General features: G+C 43.2%; 1 protein-coding gene and 1 long non-coding RNA gene across 7 annotated transcripts in view; one reads left to right on the top strand and one right to left on the bottom strand.

Moving 5' to 3' along the window:
- Positions 1–18333, bottom strand: part of ELAVL4 (ELAV like RNA binding protein 4) — a 154411-nt gene that overhangs the window by 11974 nt on the left and 124104 nt on the right. For all 6 annotated transcript variants that reach the window (XM_042952243.1, XM_042952242.1, XM_042952239.1 and 3 more), the window contains exon 3: positions 13253–13356. In XM_042952243.1, coding sequence (XP_042808177.1) covers positions 13253–13356 — 104 coding nt within the window. The remainder of the gene's footprint in view (positions 1–13252; positions 13357–18333) is intronic.
- Positions 6437–16102, top strand: LOC122227627. The gene is made up of 2 exons (XR_006206160.1): positions 6437–6622; positions 15610–16102. It is a non-coding gene; the product is annotated as an uncharacterized LOC122227627 (long non-coding RNA).

The raw sequence follows: 18333 nt of genomic DNA, 5'->3' as shown, positions 1-18333 counted from the left end.
CAGAAGTAGACGCCACGTAGAGGCTTTCTCTTAGCAAACACTTCCCGAGGACCTACTATGAACCAGACACAGTGCTGTGTGCTGGGGATGCACAACAAGAAAGAACACGGAGTGGTCTCTTGCCCTAAAGGATTTCCAAGTCCAATGGGGACAATATACAACATACAGAAGGTACCCAATAAACATGAGTTGAATGGAAGAATGGTACACAATATGGACCAATTATCACAATGCTGTAAGATGTATGCTATTCTAGGGTTGTATAGCTGGGACTAGAACACAGTGAAGCGGAGGGTTTAGTTAAGGGTTATAAGGGCCAGAAAGAAGACAGAGCTGAGATGGGTGTGTGGTGGGGTCAGGGCATGGCGGCCTAATGATAGCCCTCCTCTGGTGTGAGGACAAATAAGACGATGAAGGTCAATGGCTTAGTGCAATGCCTGTTTGACACTCAATAAATGCACAATGGATAATAATGACCTTGATACCCAATGGTCTGGGCAGCCAGAGCTGGGGTAGAGAGGGGAGCAGGCTTAGGACATACCTGCTGGGGAAAAGGGGTGGACATTGGAAAGTAAATGACAGAACCAAAACCATTTCCTCAAAGGATGATTCTGATGGAGGCAGAATCTTACCCAGGCAGAATTTCTGCCACAGAGCAGTTAACAAGTGCCAAAGGTGAACAGCAGCACCTTGATAATTCACCAAACCCAACTCTTGCTTACTTTTTCTCCTCCATTTGAAAAACTTAAGTCTCTTGTTATCTTAGTCTTCCGTCCGGGAAATCTGTAGAAGTAGGTATGGGCAAAAATGACAGAAAAAGGATCTCCCTACATTTAATATCCAAATGCTGATTCCTGGTATTTGTACTTTTCAAGTGTCCTCATACATTTATGAAATCCTAACTGAGTGACTATAGGGGTCAGGTCCTTTGTTAGGCTGAAACATTTCTCAAAAATTATCTATTTCTAGCCCCTGCAGACAGCCAGCCATTGCTGGTGTGTTAACCCCACTAAACTAGTGGCCTAGAGCCCAGGGCTTCCAATGTTAAAGGCAGTGCCCTAGAGAATCCCATGCCTCAGTCCCTCAGGATCCTGCTCACTCCATTCATCCAGAACCTTTGAAGACAAGACTGGCATTTCTAGGCTGGCACTGATCTTGCTCTGGAGCTCAGAAAGAGCTGGGAATACAGAGGCCACTCCTCTAGCTCTGGGTTAGGATGGCCCAGAGGCAGGTGACTTTACAAATGACCTTGATAAAAGATTTGCAGTGCCTCCAAACTCCCCATCCCTGCAGGCTTACAGTAACCCTGACCCACTGCAAGAGTAACAGTACAGTGTGGAGTTTACAGCCCTGACTGTGAGCTGGCTCCCAAACTCACTAGCTATGTGACCTTGGGCAAGTAATTTGATCTTGATAAATCTCAGTTTCTCTACTGGTATAAAGGGGGACAATTTTCCTTTGATGGGTTATTATAAAGAAGTAAGATAATAGATTTAACAGGGGTAGCACATTCCTAGAATTTAGTAGATATTTAGTAAATGTTATTATATTTACTACAGGTGAGTACTACAGGCTTTTGTGGGCAGTGTGGGACTCTAGCACCCACTGGGACACACCTTTCAATTTTACCACACAAGCAAATATCTGGGATACCACCAGTGAACACCTATAGAGGCACCACTTTCCTCCTGTCAGCCTGGTGGGGTCTGGGTGATCTGTTACCACTTCACTGCCATGAATTTCCTCTAGCACATTTCTACAGATTCCACTGTACTTTCCATATCCACAAAGTAAAGTACTTCCCAATTTCCAATGTGACTTCACAAGTCTGCTGTCAGTGATTCTCATCAAGGTGGTGCAGCAGCATTATCATTCATCACAGATGGGGCAGCAGGACCCCCGCTGGGGGCTGCCCCTCCCACACAGCACTCTCCTCGCAGGTTCCTTCACCTGTTCACAGCCATGGGGGTTGGCCTGGGCAGGGATGGGGGAACAGCATGGCCTTGGGTAAAATGTTTCCTGAATCCTCTGGCAATACCTTGCCCCTTGTCTAACCTGCTATGGTACAGAAAAGGGAGAGGACTTGGAAAACGTGATAAAGGCTTGGTTTAGGGTGCTGGGAGTCTGGTAAGGTAAGAAAAGGCATCCTTCTCTGCTTTCGAAAGGTGCTCCTTTAATAAATACTGGCATTAGAAGATGTGAGTTCATTTGTTCCTCTCATTTCTGAACACTTCCTGTCTGCCGAGCTGTGCTGGGTGCCTGGTGCTTCAAGCACTCCGAGGTCCAGTGAGGAAGGGAGCAGATAAATGAAGAGTGCAGTTCAGAGGGCTGTTCCTGGCAAGGGGTTACTCATCTCCCACTTCCAGTGTTAGCTTCCATGTGGAGGGAGCCCCCTGGGGTAGCAGTCTAGGCTTCTTGGTACCCCCTCACCTCTCTTCTCCAGGGGAAGTACAGTGACCATTCTGAACAAGCTTCAATACTGGCAATAGGCACCAGGAGCCTCAGCCACTGTGTACTTCTTCCCTTCTGGCAGCCAGATACCAGCTGGAAGCACACTTTCTGTTCCAGGATCTGTTCGATGAGAGCAGGAGGCCTGTGGGGTCCAAAGCCCCTGTAACATGGTATGTCAGTCTGTCAAAGTGTGGGGTTATGTGTTAGGAAGTCCACTGTGTTCAGGAAATCCATCCGGGACATAATCTGTATTAAAGGTGACCTTAGGATTCAATATGCTTTTCTCTTTTGTATTATCTCTCACCTGATTTACAGTGGTTTTACAGGATATGGAAAACAAGAGCATCACTTGTTAGGTCCCTTTAAATCATAATAAGGATCTCTATCATTGACTGGATATCTCCATGAGCTAGGCATTCTATTCACAAAACTGCTAATCTCTACAACTGTGGTTCATGGTAAGTGGAAATAAAGGTGACAGGTGCCATTGGTGATACCAGCAGCAAGCACTATCCTTGAAATCTGCTTCACAGAAACTTGGTGCTGGACGTGGCCTGAAAAGTTCTGGCTGAGATCTCAGACAGCTGGCCACCCACCTTATACATTACATAGGAAGCTCACTATTTCATGAGGTGCTCTGCCCCATCACTGGCCATCACTGACTATTGGTAAGTTCATCCTTCAACTGTGTTCAAACCTGTCTCTTCTATAGTTTCCATCCTCCTCCTATTTCTATTCTAGCTCCACACACTAGGAACATCCTTCCTGTTCTCATTGCCTCTTATCCTGTGGGTTTCTCTCACTGATAGGTGCAAGTTAGAGCATCAGGAAACTTTATTTTGAGACAGGCCTTTGTTCCAAGGAAGTTCTTGTTTATGTTACTTTAACTGACACTGAGCATCTATTCTGGAATGGAAAAGAGAAAATGGTTAAGAGCAAGGGGCTTTGGGGCTAGAAAGATATGAATTTAAATCCTGACCACTTCCTAGTTGTGTAAGCTTGGGGCAAGTCACTTAACTTTCTGAGTTATATCACTTGAATAACATAGCTTAGAAGCTTTCTAACAGAGTTCTTGGAGCATTAAACAAGCTAATACATATAAGATTTCTAGGCACTATGCCTGGCACATAGGAACTGCTCAATAAACAGCTCTGATATAATTGCTATGGCCTTATGTGAAACACTGGTTGGTACAGAGATGAAAACAGCCATCCTTGACATGTAGGACTATTAGTCTAGCAGAGGAGACACACACAGAGACCAGTCATTTCAAAAGATCAAGCTGCAGATTTTCCCCAATCTGTTGTAACACCCTACTCTCTGAGTGAGCATAAACTCCCCAGAGCACATAGATCCCTGGGGGATATTCATCCCAAAGAGACCAGGAGAATGGCAGCTGAGAACAGTCTCCGGTGCTGCCAGGGCCTTCTAGGAGCAAACCCTTGCAGGTACCTCTGATTCCCACCTCCAGGAGCAGGGAGAGAAGAAAGAAGCCAGCTGGCTCCTAGAAACAACAGCTTTGATTGTGAGGATCGGCTTTCCCTGTATCTGTGGCTGCAGCCCTGCCCACAGGCAGAACAGGTGTCTGCTTATGTGGCCCCACTCCTCATACTTCCCCCACCTGTCACCTGATACATGATATTCTTTTATCAGGGGCAAGACCTGATGGTAATGTTTCTAATGAGCTCTGATTGTGCCACTTCTCCCTGCCCAAAGCCTTCAATGGTTCTCCAACACCTTGTGATGGATGTTCAAATCCCTCATTTGAGCATTCAATGCCCTCTGAGATCTGGACCAACTTCTCAATTCCTGCTAACTCTCCATGTACTCTATGCCTCAGTTCAAATTTAAAAAAGGTCAGTTTTCAGAATATGCGCTTAAAGTTTCCACTTCCTTATCTTTGTTCTTGCTATCTGTTCATCATGATGTCAAAATGAACTCCTGCTCATCCCTACAGACCTGGTCTGAATGCTATCTCTTCTCTGAGGCCCAGGCACAAATGACTGCTATCTCCTTAAACTCTATAGATGATATACATTTCAACAGCAGCAGCTATCACTGTGTCTCCCATTGTGGAGTTTAAGAGTATCCAAGAATATCAAGAGAGTGTCTGGCATACAGTAGGCAGGATAAATATTTCTATGGTGTGGTGATATATTCATATGCCTACAACTTTAACAAAGTCCATTAAATTCCAAAGAAGCTTACTTAGTACAACGATATTTCTGTCCATCTAGTGGCCTCCAGAAGGTAGAGATATGCTAAAGGTTTCATGGCCTGGTTAGTGGAAGAGCTGGTCTCAGACTCAGAGCTGAAGACACTCAGTCTTCTCACTAAACTGCAAATCCTGATTCTTGCTATATGAAAGATTGATAAGATTACTGTAGCCACCTGGGAGCTCCATAATACTTCCTACCATACAAAGCCTCTACATGTGCTGCCTGAGGCTTAGTAAGGCTCAGACTCTTTCTTTATTTTTTTATGCATCTTTGAAGCATGTACATCTCTGAAACATGCAGATGGGAAAAAGTCTTCTCCTGTCATGTAATTTTCACCTTAGGGATAACCCTATTCACTTTTGTCATCATTCTGGGAAGCATTACTTGAGTACCCCACTATAAGCCATGATTACCCATGAGATATTATTCGTTCCATTTTCTAGATGACTAACTCTGGTTCAGTGAGATCAAGTACTTGTCCAAGGTCACATAGCCAAACTAAGACAAAGCTGGATATGACTCCAAGTTCTGGGATCTTTCCACTATACCAGGCTAACGTGGACAGTGAAATAAAAGCTGTGTGCTTGGCACAAACTGCTGCTTTCTCTGGAAAGTTATCAAGCTGACAAGATCACACTATAATATTTTATTAGACTGTTGCAGCTGGAAGGAACCATTCTGCAGATGAGGAAATGCATCCAGAGAAATAAAGTTAAGTTGCCCAAGGTCATTCTGGGAGTTTTTGACAGAGCTGGGACTTGACCGACTCTTCATCTTAACTCAGAGCTCTTTTGAATGGACAACAAAGGGGAAGGGAAGAGGGATTGGCTCTATGATCTTTGACAGACGAGCTGATTTTCTCTGGGGCTTCATGATAGCCATAGAGAAGAGATTCCTTATTCCCCACGGCCACTGATGTTCTAGGCCAGCGCTGTCTAATCAAACCTAGGATCATGAAAATGTGTTGCTTGATATGGTGGCCACTAACTACATGTGACTACAGAGAACTTCAAATGTACCTGGTATGACTGAGGAACTGAACTTTTCATTTGACTTAATTTTAATTAATTTAAACTCAAATTTAAATAGCCATGTGTGGCTACTATACTGATAGAAGAGTTGAAGTCCAGGAACCACAAAAATTCAGAATCTCAGAGCTCAAAGGGACCTTTACATCAGACTCTAGTTTGGTATAGGAATCTCTTCTACATCATCCCTGATGACTCCATTTGAATGTCTCTAACAGAGAGTCACTACTATCCAAGACAAATGTTCTACCCTGATAGCTGCACAGGGTCTCTTCCTAGATTCTTGAAATATAGGATTGAGTTTCAGAATCACTGCAGACTTCTTTTCCCTTAGAGAACAAAAACCAACCACTGTGGGTGAATCTGAGTATGGCATCATCTTTGCCATCTTCCTCATTTGCCTCTGGACAACCCTTAGAATGTCAGGTCTCTTTAAAATGTGGGGCTGAGAATGGGACACAGACACCAAGGACAGGTTGACCAGAGTGCACAAGAAAGCAGCATTACCTCCTGTGACCTGGAATCTACAATTCTCCTAACACAGCCAAGGTGCACTGGCTTTTTTTAAAGCAGCTCACATCCTACTGTTGGCTTCTTTCACACTTGTAGACAACTAAAGCCCCCAAGTCCCATTCCACACACTTCTGAAACCAATATAAGGTAGCAATATAAGGTGTCATCTTAACCTGTACCTGTCTGATTTTCTTTTGTAATCCAGACCCAGGACACTGTGGACAACCTTCAAGAGATACTGGAATTGTAACAGCCTCACTGGGCAGAGAGAGCAGGGAAGCTCTAGTTCTCTCAAACTCCTACACCTGTATCTGAAATCATTCACTCAGAAGAAGTTAGCAGGGCACCGGGAAGCAGAGCAGGCAAACGGAAGCTCTCACCGGAGAGAAAGAGCAGCCTGGTACAACTGGGGTAAACGAGTCTCCAGTTTCCACTGCTGTAGCTATGTGCCCTCTCTTGGGTCCTTGGGGATTCAGTGATCCAGCCTCCCCTGCTGACCTTGGTGGGGGAAGTGCTCCCACACTGCTCTGACTATAGCTGTAATGGGGGAGGAGAGAAAAATGCCTTTTTTATTATTAATAAGACTGAGGGAGGCAGTCTATCATTTCTGGGTGGGGTGATACCCGTCAGCAAAAAATGATCTGCCAACTCTCTGGGAAGCATTAAGAGCAGTGATAGGAGAAATAATTGCTTATGCCGAGTGCAAAGAAAAGATGCTTCAGCGGAACGGAGGCCTCTAGCAAGGCAGGTGGATTGCAGGGCGAGGGAAGGAGGCCTTGCGCCCCAATGACCCCTGGCAAGAGGAAGAAGTGGGAGGGGCATACTGGAACCTACAAAACTCAAGTGTGGAAAGATCCCCTGGAGGCACCGTTAGTGCTATTAGAAGAATAAAGCGAGAACAGAGAAATGGCTAAGCAGCATCATGGTACAGAGAGGCCTGAAGACAGGAGCTCAGTTTGTTTTCCTTCGCAGTGATGGGAAGTTTCTTCCTTCTGAAAAGCCCTTACTCAATGCACCTTCTCCTTCTCAGTCCTGCTCCCTCTGGAGCTGGGCTGCTGCCTTGTGATAAAGCTTCCTTCTTAACTCTCACAGCCCCTCTCCTGACTGAGTGCCAACCCTCCTGGGTTCACTCCGAGTGGCAGAAGCAGCCTTTTGTCCCCTCCTTCCTGCTCCAGTCCTGAAAGCACTCACACCTCCAGTTTGCACAAGAGCTGTGCTCTGGGAATGTTTTCTTTAAAGTCGTATTTTTTTAATATGAGTAATAGCTTAATGTAATTATTTGAAAAAGACAAGACACAAAATCATTTGTAAACCTGTAATGCAATGAGAAAAGGAAGGAAATATATAAAAACGTTAACAGTATTGAGTTGGGAATGGCTGATACTGCCACATTATACGATAATGTGTTTTCCAAATTATTTATAAATAAGCATGCCTTGCTTTTAAAATGAGTAAAAACAGCTCCTAAAGAGCTAATGAAAACCAGTGTCTAGGCTGACAAAAACCTACCACTACAGCTTGCAAGCCACTGGTTTCATCCGTCCAACACCCCAGGTGACACACCCTCGCCAGATGAGCCTTCTTGGAACTTTGCTTTGACCAAGTCCCTTTCCTGCTCAAACCTTGCACAGCTTCCGGGTCCCCACTCCTCCACCCCAAACCAACGGGCAGCCCTGCAGCCCCATAAGCGCCCCATCCGCGCCCCATCCCACTGCATTAGAGAAGATTCTCTGTATGTTTGTGCCCCCCATGAGACAGGAGCTTCTGGAGGCAGAGTAGTGAACACTTCTTTACTCCTCTGCTCCTCGAACTCAGGTTAAAAATCCAAACTGGTCTCCCACTATTCTGAAAGATTTACTGGGCATGATTCCAAACCCTCAAATTACACTCTGGATCACTTTTTACTGAAGGTTCTCAGTGTAACTTGAATATCAATCCAAACTTTTTGTAAAGATATCTCTTTTGAAGGTACTACAGACATCTAATTTTCTTTGTTACTAATTAATGCGACAAAGAGCTGGACCACTACAGCTGGATTCAATGAAGTGCTTCCTAGTAAGCAGCTGAAATTACAGTGTGAATTCAGAAGCTGCTGTTTTAGAACCCATGGAGAGAGGAGAGGGCCCAGGACTGGGACAGGCATCCACTGTGGGGTCAAGGAGTACCGGGAATCATTTTCCAGAACCCACAGTCATTTCAACCCAATACATCCCAAAGTCTAATGTGATCTCTGTTGGAGACAAGTGAGGAAAAGCTCAACAAAGAGCACTCTCAAAACTCTAAATGGGGCAAATCATCTCCACTGTGTTCAGAGTTGAAATCCTAAGATAAGACCCACTTTCCCAAGTGGAGTGCCAGGCTGGTCTGTCAGGCTAGACATGTAAGCCCACGGTCCATGCTCTGTGCCTCTCTAACACATGTAGATGGGAGAAAGTCTAGGGCACTGCCATCTCTGGGTCACCTAAATCCCAGGACCTAGCACAGAGCCTGGAAAGCAGGGGTTCAAGAAGAAAAGACCTGAACTTAGGTCTGTACTCAGGTTGATGGCAGAAGTCCCAAACCACAAGTCTGCTTAATGAAGAACCTGGAAGAACCACACAATTTGTTTGCTTTTTATATCTCCTTCCCATGCCAGGGAGTATTATCTGTGTGTGCAGAGCCAAATACAGACCCAAACAATCTCATAGAATGCACGTGCTGCTGAGCAAACACACAGTGTGACCTTCCAACACTTACAGCCTACTGCTAGAGTTATTTTTAAAACACCTTTCTTTACTCCAAATCTCACATACCAACCATGTGATCCTGGGTAAGTCTCCTACCCTCTTTGGGCCTCAGTTTCCTCAACTGTACAACGGAGAGAATAGCACCTTCTTACAGGGCTATCTTAAGAAGTAGAGTTCATGTGTGTAAAGCATCTAGCCCTAGGGATGTTTCAAGAATTCAATCCTCTCAAGCATGTAAATATTTACTGTTGGTACACAGTAAATATTCAATATAAGGTAGCATTACTATTATTAGTAGTATAATTATAATAAATAATTATTATTATTTCAAGCATATGCTCATATATTAAGCATCTCCTCTTGTGGCAGAGTCCTTCACAGGCCCTTCAGATGCTAGCTCAGCTCAGCTGCTGGTCACTGATGTGCCATTGGACAGGTCATTTCATCTCTGAGCCTGGCCACTTTCTCCCACTAAACAAGTTATAATTCAAAGAATAATTCCTCTGTAGTCACGTCTGCAAACATGTACTAGATGTTCCTAGGAGATCACTGTAACGCATGTTTCCAAAAAATATATTTGTTTGATCCAGATAGGCACGTTATCTGCAGTCATCCACACTACTCATAGGGGCTTAATTAATGAATCACGTTCTTTCTCTGCTTTGATGCTGTGTCTATGCCAAGACTGTATTCTCTTTGAGGACAGAGGCCTGGCCTTGCCCTCTATATGCCTTTGATATTGGCACATAGTCACATTACATCCACCTTACTAAAGCGACAATGAATAGTTGTTAACAGGGAACCATCATTTGGGGGCACCTTCCACTAGGAGGTGAATGAATCATTCACGTCCAATAAGCAAAACAGTGTTTTTGTACTTAAATTTGACTTCAGAGGCCACACACTGCTTGCCCACAGGTCAACTATTAAGTTTTGTTTGACCTGACTACCTATGCTTTAAAAATTTTAAGTTGGTTTCCAACCTTTAGAAATTGACAGATTTGGCATTAAAAATATCTAGATTTCAGTTTTTATTGAATAATTGGAAGACCTGGCAACAATCTGGGTTTAAACAATCTGTAGTAGCTGACTAGTACCTGCCATTTTTATTGCTTTCCACCTCACTATAGTCTACACCCTTCCCTTAGGGCTTTCTAGAACTATCCCTGAATCTAGCAGTTAATCATTAAAACCTAGGAATTAAAATATAACAACAACAATTAACTCTTGGTTTTCCTGCAGCTATGTTGTACATTACATTTGAAATAGGGTGTTTTGGGGCACCTGGGTGGCTCAGTCAGTTAAGCATCTGACTCTTGGTTTTGGCGCAGGTCACGATCTCACAGTTTGTGAGTTCAAGCCCTGCATCAGGCTCTGTGCTGACACAGCAGAGCCCGCTTGGGGTTCTTTCTCTCCTTCTCTTTCTGCCTCTCCCCTGCTCTCTCTCTCTCTCTCTCTCTCAAAATAAATAAACTTAAACAAAAATTTTTTAAAAAGTATTGTGTTTTGCACAAAGCACTTCAAAAATGCTCCAGAAATGTGAGAAGGAGGGACAAACTTGACCATATCTTGCAAACATGTACTAGATAGTTCTGGGCAGATCTCTGTAAAGCATGCTTCCAGGAAGATATTTGTTTTTTCCAGATATGAAAGTTATCTATTCCTTCTTGGGAGTCAGAGCAAAGAGATAAATCTCATGTCACTTATCAAAGCAGACTGAAGCAGAAGTAAACAGTGGCCTGAAAGGCAGAAAAGCAATTTTAAAAAATTAATAAATGATGAGACTATTAACAGCACATGAAAAGGGTTTGCTTTTTTCCTTCCCTTTAATATGATTTTTACCTTAAACATTGTGTCCCTTTAGGAAAGGGAAGAAAAGTTAATAAAAGAACCTATCACTCAAACTTAATTTTTAGTAAGGCAAATAAACTGCTTTAATGAAAGGGCTGAAATCCCCAGGTTTGCACATTAAATTTTCATTCGTAGTAGAGGATGGAAATTATTGATTCAGCCATGGCATCATGCATTTTGAATCCTACAATGCCTCGGAAGCCCATGTTACTGCTGGGTGCAAATGTGTTGGCAGCGTTTTGATGCAGGGTGAGCACAGGGTGGGTGAGGGGGTGGGGCAACGGATGTAGAGAAGAGAAGGCAGACAGCCTTCCTGCAGAAAGAAAATAATCGACGTTCCTTGTCTGTAAGATCTATTTAGACAAAGCACTACTTCTGATGGCTTGATGGATCAGGGGGTGCATTCTGAGCGCAGAAAAGCCAGGTCCAATCAGTCTTTCAGGAAACTCAACAGCTTCATGGAATATTAAAAAAAAAAAAAGGTAAAATGGATGGCTGATGATTTGATCCTAAACTCTTGGGAAGGTTGGGGTTTCAAGAAAACTGTAGAGGAAAAAAAAAAAGTACCTTTCTCAGTTCAAGGTCAGCGTGTCCATCAAGGGAAGAGTAAATGTCTGACATTCTAATGCTGAACTGGATAGCACAGAAAAATCAATCAAACCCACAAATACAGCTCTCAACCTGGTGTGGCCTCATCAAACAATCAGGGACGTGAGCATCCCATCTTCACGTAAAGCGTAAAAATAGGTATGTTTTTCCTTTGAAAGAAATTAATCCTCCTGCCTCTCAGAGGACTACCCCATAATTAAACAACTCTTAATTATTTCTCCATTAGATAGCTCAAAGGGATTGATTGTAAGATGAGACTGAGGCAGCCTGAATCAGGCTGATTTGGGGGTCTTTGTGTACTACAGATTGTATGAGATCATGAAAGCAAGCACTTTTGGAAATAAGCTAAACTCAATTGCAAAAGTAAAGCTGCTTAAAATAAAGGAAGGAAGGAAGGAAGGAAGGAAGGAAGACAATCGGATAATAATATTCCAAAAAAAGAAGATTTTTGTTTTGGTTTTGCTTTGATTACCTCCTAGCTGAAATTATCTTACACCAACAGTCTCTCTCTGTCAGTCCTGATGTTGGAAAAGTGGCTCTGTTGAACTAAAAAGTTCTGCTTTTGTGTTTTCATACGCTGAGAGCTGGTGCCATCTATAGATTTCCATTCTGGGAGAGGTTCTCTTTTGTCCTACTTTGCGTCAGACCTGCTGTCGTGAGGATAAGAGCGCCCAGGAGACACCTCCCTGTGGTTTAATAGGCTATGAAGGATGGGACTCATTAATGGGCTGGCAGCTGCCCCCAAGCAGGATGCTGCCTGGAGGTGGGGGAAAAAGGGGAAGGGAGACTGAGGAGGAGGAGAAGGTTCCATCCAGGAGACCACCACTAGCTATCAGAGGGGGCCCTCAAAGCAAACAGCACCACCTCCTGAAGGATCTCCACAAGGGGAAATCTGAACTGAGAGAGTGACGGCATAGTCATAGAAACCTCTGGAGAAACAGGCTCTGGGTAACTGTTTCTCTTTTTCGACTTAAAACAACCCCACCTGAGGGGCGCCTGGGTGGCGCAGTCGGTTGAGCGGCCGACTTCAGCCAGGTCACGATCTCACGGTCCGTGAGTTCGAGCCCCGCGTCGGGCTCTGGGCTGATGGCTCAGAGCCTGGAGCCTGTTTCCGATTCTGTGTCTCCCTCTTTCTCTGTCCCTCCCCCGTTCATGCTCTGTCTCTCTCTGTCCCAAAAATAAAAATAAAAAAATTAAAAAAAAAAAAAAAAAAAAAAAAACAACCCCACCTGAGATATTATCTACAGCTCTAATTATTTTCCAGTTGCTCGAATGTTACTTTTTCTGTCATTCCTTTACTGTGTTCCTAACAATTTGATAGTCCCCATCCCTATTATATTAGTGTTTATTTATAACAGATTTTTTTTTCTTTTCTAGTCACAGTTAGGGAGGTCCTTGTCCCCTTTAGGTAAAGCCAAACTGTTTCAGCCTGCCACATGAGGCTCCTGCCCACCTCCCATCCCAAATCAGACCATGCTATCCTATATGCTGTTCCCCACTCATAATGTTTACGTTCATTTTCACAGCTTCCCATGTGCTGTTCCCTCTGTGTGGAACAGCTTCTCTGGCTCAGCTTCTTCCCATGGCTTAGTTCTGGCCATCTTTGCAGGCTTGGGCTCACAGGCCTTCTTGGTGGGCCCTGACACCCCATCTGCCCTCCAGTCCCTTCCCTCTACTCAGCCTACATCTCATTCTTTGTAATGATCTGTGTCCTCCACTTAGCACTGTGGATGATAAATGTCCTTTGCATAAATAAAGAACACCACTTCCAGCTCCCTGATAGCCTGGATTTATGAGATCAAAGGAACAAAATTTAACCAGTGCCTCCCAATCAGGACAGCATATCACTTCTTACCTTTATGGTTTTGGTCTGGAGTCTGAGTCCATTTAAAGTATTGATGGCTTTCTCTGCATCCTTTGGATCAATATAGTTAACGAATCCATACCCTAAACTCTGTCCTGTGGAAACATTTTAAAAAGAGAAAGAGAGAAAGAGAGCTCAGTATCTTTATAGCAGTAATACTTCCCATTGCAGTGAGTCAAAACCCTCCTCTAGTATATGGTTTATTTTACACCAGGGTTTACCCCAGGTGAAGTTTCCAATTCTTCCATCTCTCACTTTGGTCAGCCTATGAACTCCCAGCAGCTGCCCACGTTGGGAATGGGTAAGTGCCCCTGCACATCCACATACGTACACAAGTGTCCACTTAATTGGACAGAGGTGAAAAGGTAGTTGAACGAGAGCAGGTGTGCTTTGTTAGATCTGAACTGGAGTCATGGGGCTTTTCCTATGGGCAGTGTGACTGTGGAGAGAAGTCACTGGATGTCCCAATTTTTTTCCCCCATATGTCTTCTCTGGAGATAACAGCACTTGCCAGAGACAAGTTTGAAAGGGTTAATGAGACACTGTGTATAAAATGCCTACCAGGTACATTGCCTAGAATATAGTAGCTGCTCAACGAAAGACAGCTATGCTATGCTCAGTCCTGTAAAACTGGGGCGAGCGCTGAATGCGGTAGCTGTGTCTGCTGCCTCAGTCATGCCAGCCACGCCCACACTCAGAGGAATGTAGCAGGATCTGAGCAGCAAAGACTGAGACATTTATAGTGAAGGCATGACCAGAATTTAAAGCAGTTGCTACAAATCATTGGTTGCCCTCATCATCCTCCCCTCCCAGCCCAAGAACAATTTAAAAAAAAGAGGAGGTTCTATTAGAAAGAACTGGGGAGCTCCTAACACAAAGGGGAGAGTGCAAACACATTCTGCAAAGAGGATTTAGCTCCTTTAGGTGGAGATGGCATCAACTTGTCTGCAAAGAGAGGTAGCAAGTGACAGGGCTCCCCCCAAGTGAAATAAAAATAATGTGCTTGCGATCGTGCCACTGATTATAAATAGTCCATCAGCTCTGCCATGTGTCATCAGCCAGAAATATCATTAGGAAACTTTACATTTTTTGACATACCCTTTAAGAAATACAGAGCTTAGGGTGGCTGAAAAACCAGCTTGAACTTCCCAAGCAATGTTATTGATTTGTGGGCAGCAGTGGAGCCGAAAGGGAGGAAAATGACAGGACGTCACATGTCAGGGAAGACTGATTACATAAAGCTCTTTCTGGAGTACCCGGGCCAGGGCTGGGAGACAATACAGCAAAAAGCCTGCCATGTCCTGGTGACAGGAGCCCATTTCAGCAGCCAAAAAATCTTTCCAACAGCTTCTGTTTTGCTGGTAAATGTCTGTGTTTGTGTTGGTTGTAGGAGGGAACCTGGGAAAACAAGTTGGGTTCTGGATCAGAAAACGGGTGACTTTGTTATCCTTTATAGGACTCAAGCAAAGAGGATCATGAGTAATGGCTCAGTGCCCACTTTTGTCCCCAAAATGGAAAACCCAAAATGACAATACTTTCCATTAGAAAACTCCTCTGTGTTTTGGAATAACAGGAAAGACAGGAGCAAACTTGGCCAGATATACCCTTTATAGGCAGAATTAGTAACTGAAGGAGGAAGAGCGAATGCTAAACACACTCTAGCTGCTGGGGCCCTTCTACATGTGTGTGTATGTGTGTGTGCAGAAGAGTAAAAGTGTGTGTGAGAGAGAGGTGTGTGTGAATTACACGACCCTGCCACATGTTCTGAGAAACTTTTGCAAATCCTAAAATACAAGAGGCATTAGTTTAAAAATATCATTATCCTAAATTTGGCTCCACCTCATCAAGCCCAACTAAATTCACCTAATTAAATCCATTTTCATCATTCAAATTTATCAGTTCTATTTTCCTTGTAAATAAGAGAAGCCTTAAAAATTGCAGCACTAAACTATTCTTACAATTATTTATTTAAACAGTTGTGCACCATGTTGAGATGCTTTGAAGGGCATTTTTAAAGCAATAATCTCAATGATAAACCTTAGCTAGTTCTAGGAAACAAGTCAGACAGTCAATCTATCCAGCTAAATTGAATTTTTATAAAATTAAAATGAAATATGAAAAAATACAGACAAAACACTCACCACTTAGCTGCAAACACTGAACCTAAACCCAAATAGTTCATGATTCGTCATGCTGATGGAATGTATGTGGAGAAATTTATCATGCCTACCAGTGATGCACATTCCCTGATACACTAGATCTTTCTTTCTAATTATCATATAGTTATGGTAATCTAAAATAAATACAGCAGCTATGTTTTTACATTCTATATTTTATCTTTGGTTTAGACCCTTGCTTCAGGTCCTAGGAAGGTTCTGAAGGTCAAGTGAAGGAAAGGACTCCTGTCCAGCAAGCTGTGTCATACCTCCCCACCTGCCTGTATCAGTCCCAAACCCACCATCACCTCAGGTTGACTGCAATTAGCACAACTGTGCTGTCATCACCTGCTCTAGGTTTAGAGAGAAACTGCACTTAACATCAGGAATGAAGGTGCTTTTGGGAAAAACTAAAAACCAGATGAACATCGTTTCAGAAAGGAAGAGGGGGAAAGACTAGAGATTCTCCTTGATCTGAAATAACGAGGTACAAACTCTGAAACAGAACACTGCATTCAAGCAGAGGGGAATGGAGGTGAAGAACATTGCCTGGGAAATGAAAGACATGAGATAAACTGGCATCACAATGAAACTACCTGTGCTACCTTGTTCACAAATGGCTTCCTCACGTGCTTCTTGCCAACGTAGGAGTCCAGCTAAGTCTAATAAAAAATACTCGATGGAACTAAGCAGTCTCTTTTTAAAAATGCTTGCTTATTTATTTATTTTGAGAGAGAGAGAGAGGGCACAAGTGAGCACAAATGGGGGGAGGGGCAGAGGGAGAGAAGAGACAGAATCCCAAGCAGGTTCTCCGCTGACAGCACAGAGCCTGAAATGGGGCTTGATCTCACGAACCCTGAGATCCAAGCCCTGAGATCATGACCTGAGCCGAAATCAAGAGTTGGAGTCTTAACTGACTGAGCCACTCAGGCACCCCCTAAGCAGACTAAGCAGTCTCTTTTAAAACACTCTAGACAGGATTAAATCCCAAGGTAGAAAATATAAAAACCCAAGCCTCATTTCTTTAAAAAATGATTAGTAGGGGGGAGAGTAAAATGAGGAAGAATTCTATGTTTTAACTTGTATGTATGATGGACATACATTGTTTGATGAGTTTTGGGTTTGCAGTCCTATATTTAAATGCACATGGAAAAATGTAGATGAAACACATTCACAAAAAATACCAACACTATTTCCATGGGGACTAAGAGAGCCATCATGCTGGGAAGGCCCAGGGGACCCAGTCTGGAGCCTAGAGCCAAGTGTGTGCCTATCTGCCTCCCAGAAATAGATAAGGTCCTCTTATTATTTTTTTCCCAAATAACTACATTTTTCTTTATCAGCAATAATAAGATTTCACCAGATAGGTATAGCAACAGTATTTTTAGAACATTAAGTTTTTTAACTTTACTTTTGTTCTCACTTTAGGAGTTTATTTTGATAGCAAGTTGGTCAAATAAAACAATTAAATCATTGAAGTTATGTTTATTGAATCATCAATAAAAAAATCAATAAAGAACAGATGATATTATAAAATGAAGACTGCCTCCAAAATTTGTAAACTGCAGTGAGCACCTGACTCCTTGATGCTCAGGTGATCAACCACCCGGACATGTGTTACCACTCCTTAATAGTCCTGTCCAGCAGGCATAGATGAGGGATCCCCAGTGACCATGCATGGGCAGGAAATGCTTTCTTGGTAGTTTGGGATGGAAACTTAAAATTAGAATGTAGTTTCCAAAGGGAAACAGTTATACATAATGGCTACACTTTAAGGCACTTCAGTGTATTTTAGATTAAAGAGGTTCACAGGCTTTTCTTAAATCTGAACCTGAATATTTCTGTTTTTATAAACTGCACATATGTACATGCACACACACAAACACATGATGGGTCCTCCTACTCTGACATGGCAACATCTCTATTCTGTTGTAATAATTTGTATACCAACTTCTCCCCTTGGAAACCAAACATTTCTCCCTACAAGAACTAGCTTATAAAAGTTTGCTTCCTTGAACACAGTAGGTGCCCAACAAATATTTGAGGGACGAAAGAGTGGATACATATGTTTGTACCAATCCTCCATTTCTAGAAGAATGCTTTATGTTTGGGGGGAAGGTGGGATACCTAGGGAATTCTTTTTCCATTTGTGAGAAAGGGGGAACATGACAAGTGGACACCAAAGATTGGAAAAGAAAGCACAAAGGATGTCTAGGTAAGCTCTCCTCCAGCACAGATCAGGTGCTGCCTGTCTTCTGCATTTCCAAAGAGCTTTGCCACCCATTCTGTCACATTTGACTCTCACAACAACCCCATGGGAGAGATAATCATCATTTTATAGATGTGGAAACTGAAGATCAGAGAAAATAGTGCTGGATCTTAGTCTAGATCAGGGATTGGCAAACTTTTGTTATACAGGGTGAGATAGTAAGTAGCTTAGGATTGGTGGGTCCTCTGGTCTCTGTCATGACAACCTTGCCATTGTGGCATGAAAGCAGCCATAGACAATATGTGTTCCAATAAAACACATTTAGGAAAACAGGCAGTGGGCTCAATTTGGCCTTTTGGCCATAGTTTGCTGACCCCTGGTTTAGATCTTTTGACTCCAAATCCAGTACCCTTTGCCATACTCACAGTTAACTCCATTTGAACTAAAATGTCCCTGACAACTATTCCAAAGCCCTGAAATACCTCTGAGGCTTTTTTGAATCATCTAAGAAAAACAAAATTATCTTCAATAGTTGTGCTAAGCATTTTTATTGCATTCAGACTCTAGGAATCACCCTTATAGCTGATTATAGTACCATTTTCTTGGTCATTCTGGATAGAAGTTGTTTTCCCTTGCCTTTGGGGTCCTGGGGGTTATGACAGCAGGACCCCAAATGTGACATCCTCATGGCTGACGGCAGCAACAGA

This window comes from Panthera leo, chromosome C1, assembly GCF_018350215.1.
Source record: "Panthera leo isolate Ple1 chromosome C1, P.leo_Ple1_pat1.1, whole genome shotgun sequence".
NCBI classification, from domain to species: domain Eukaryota; kingdom Metazoa; phylum Chordata; class Mammalia; order Carnivora; family Felidae; genus Panthera; species Panthera leo.
This window is presented reverse-complemented; position numbering and strand designations above follow the sequence as displayed.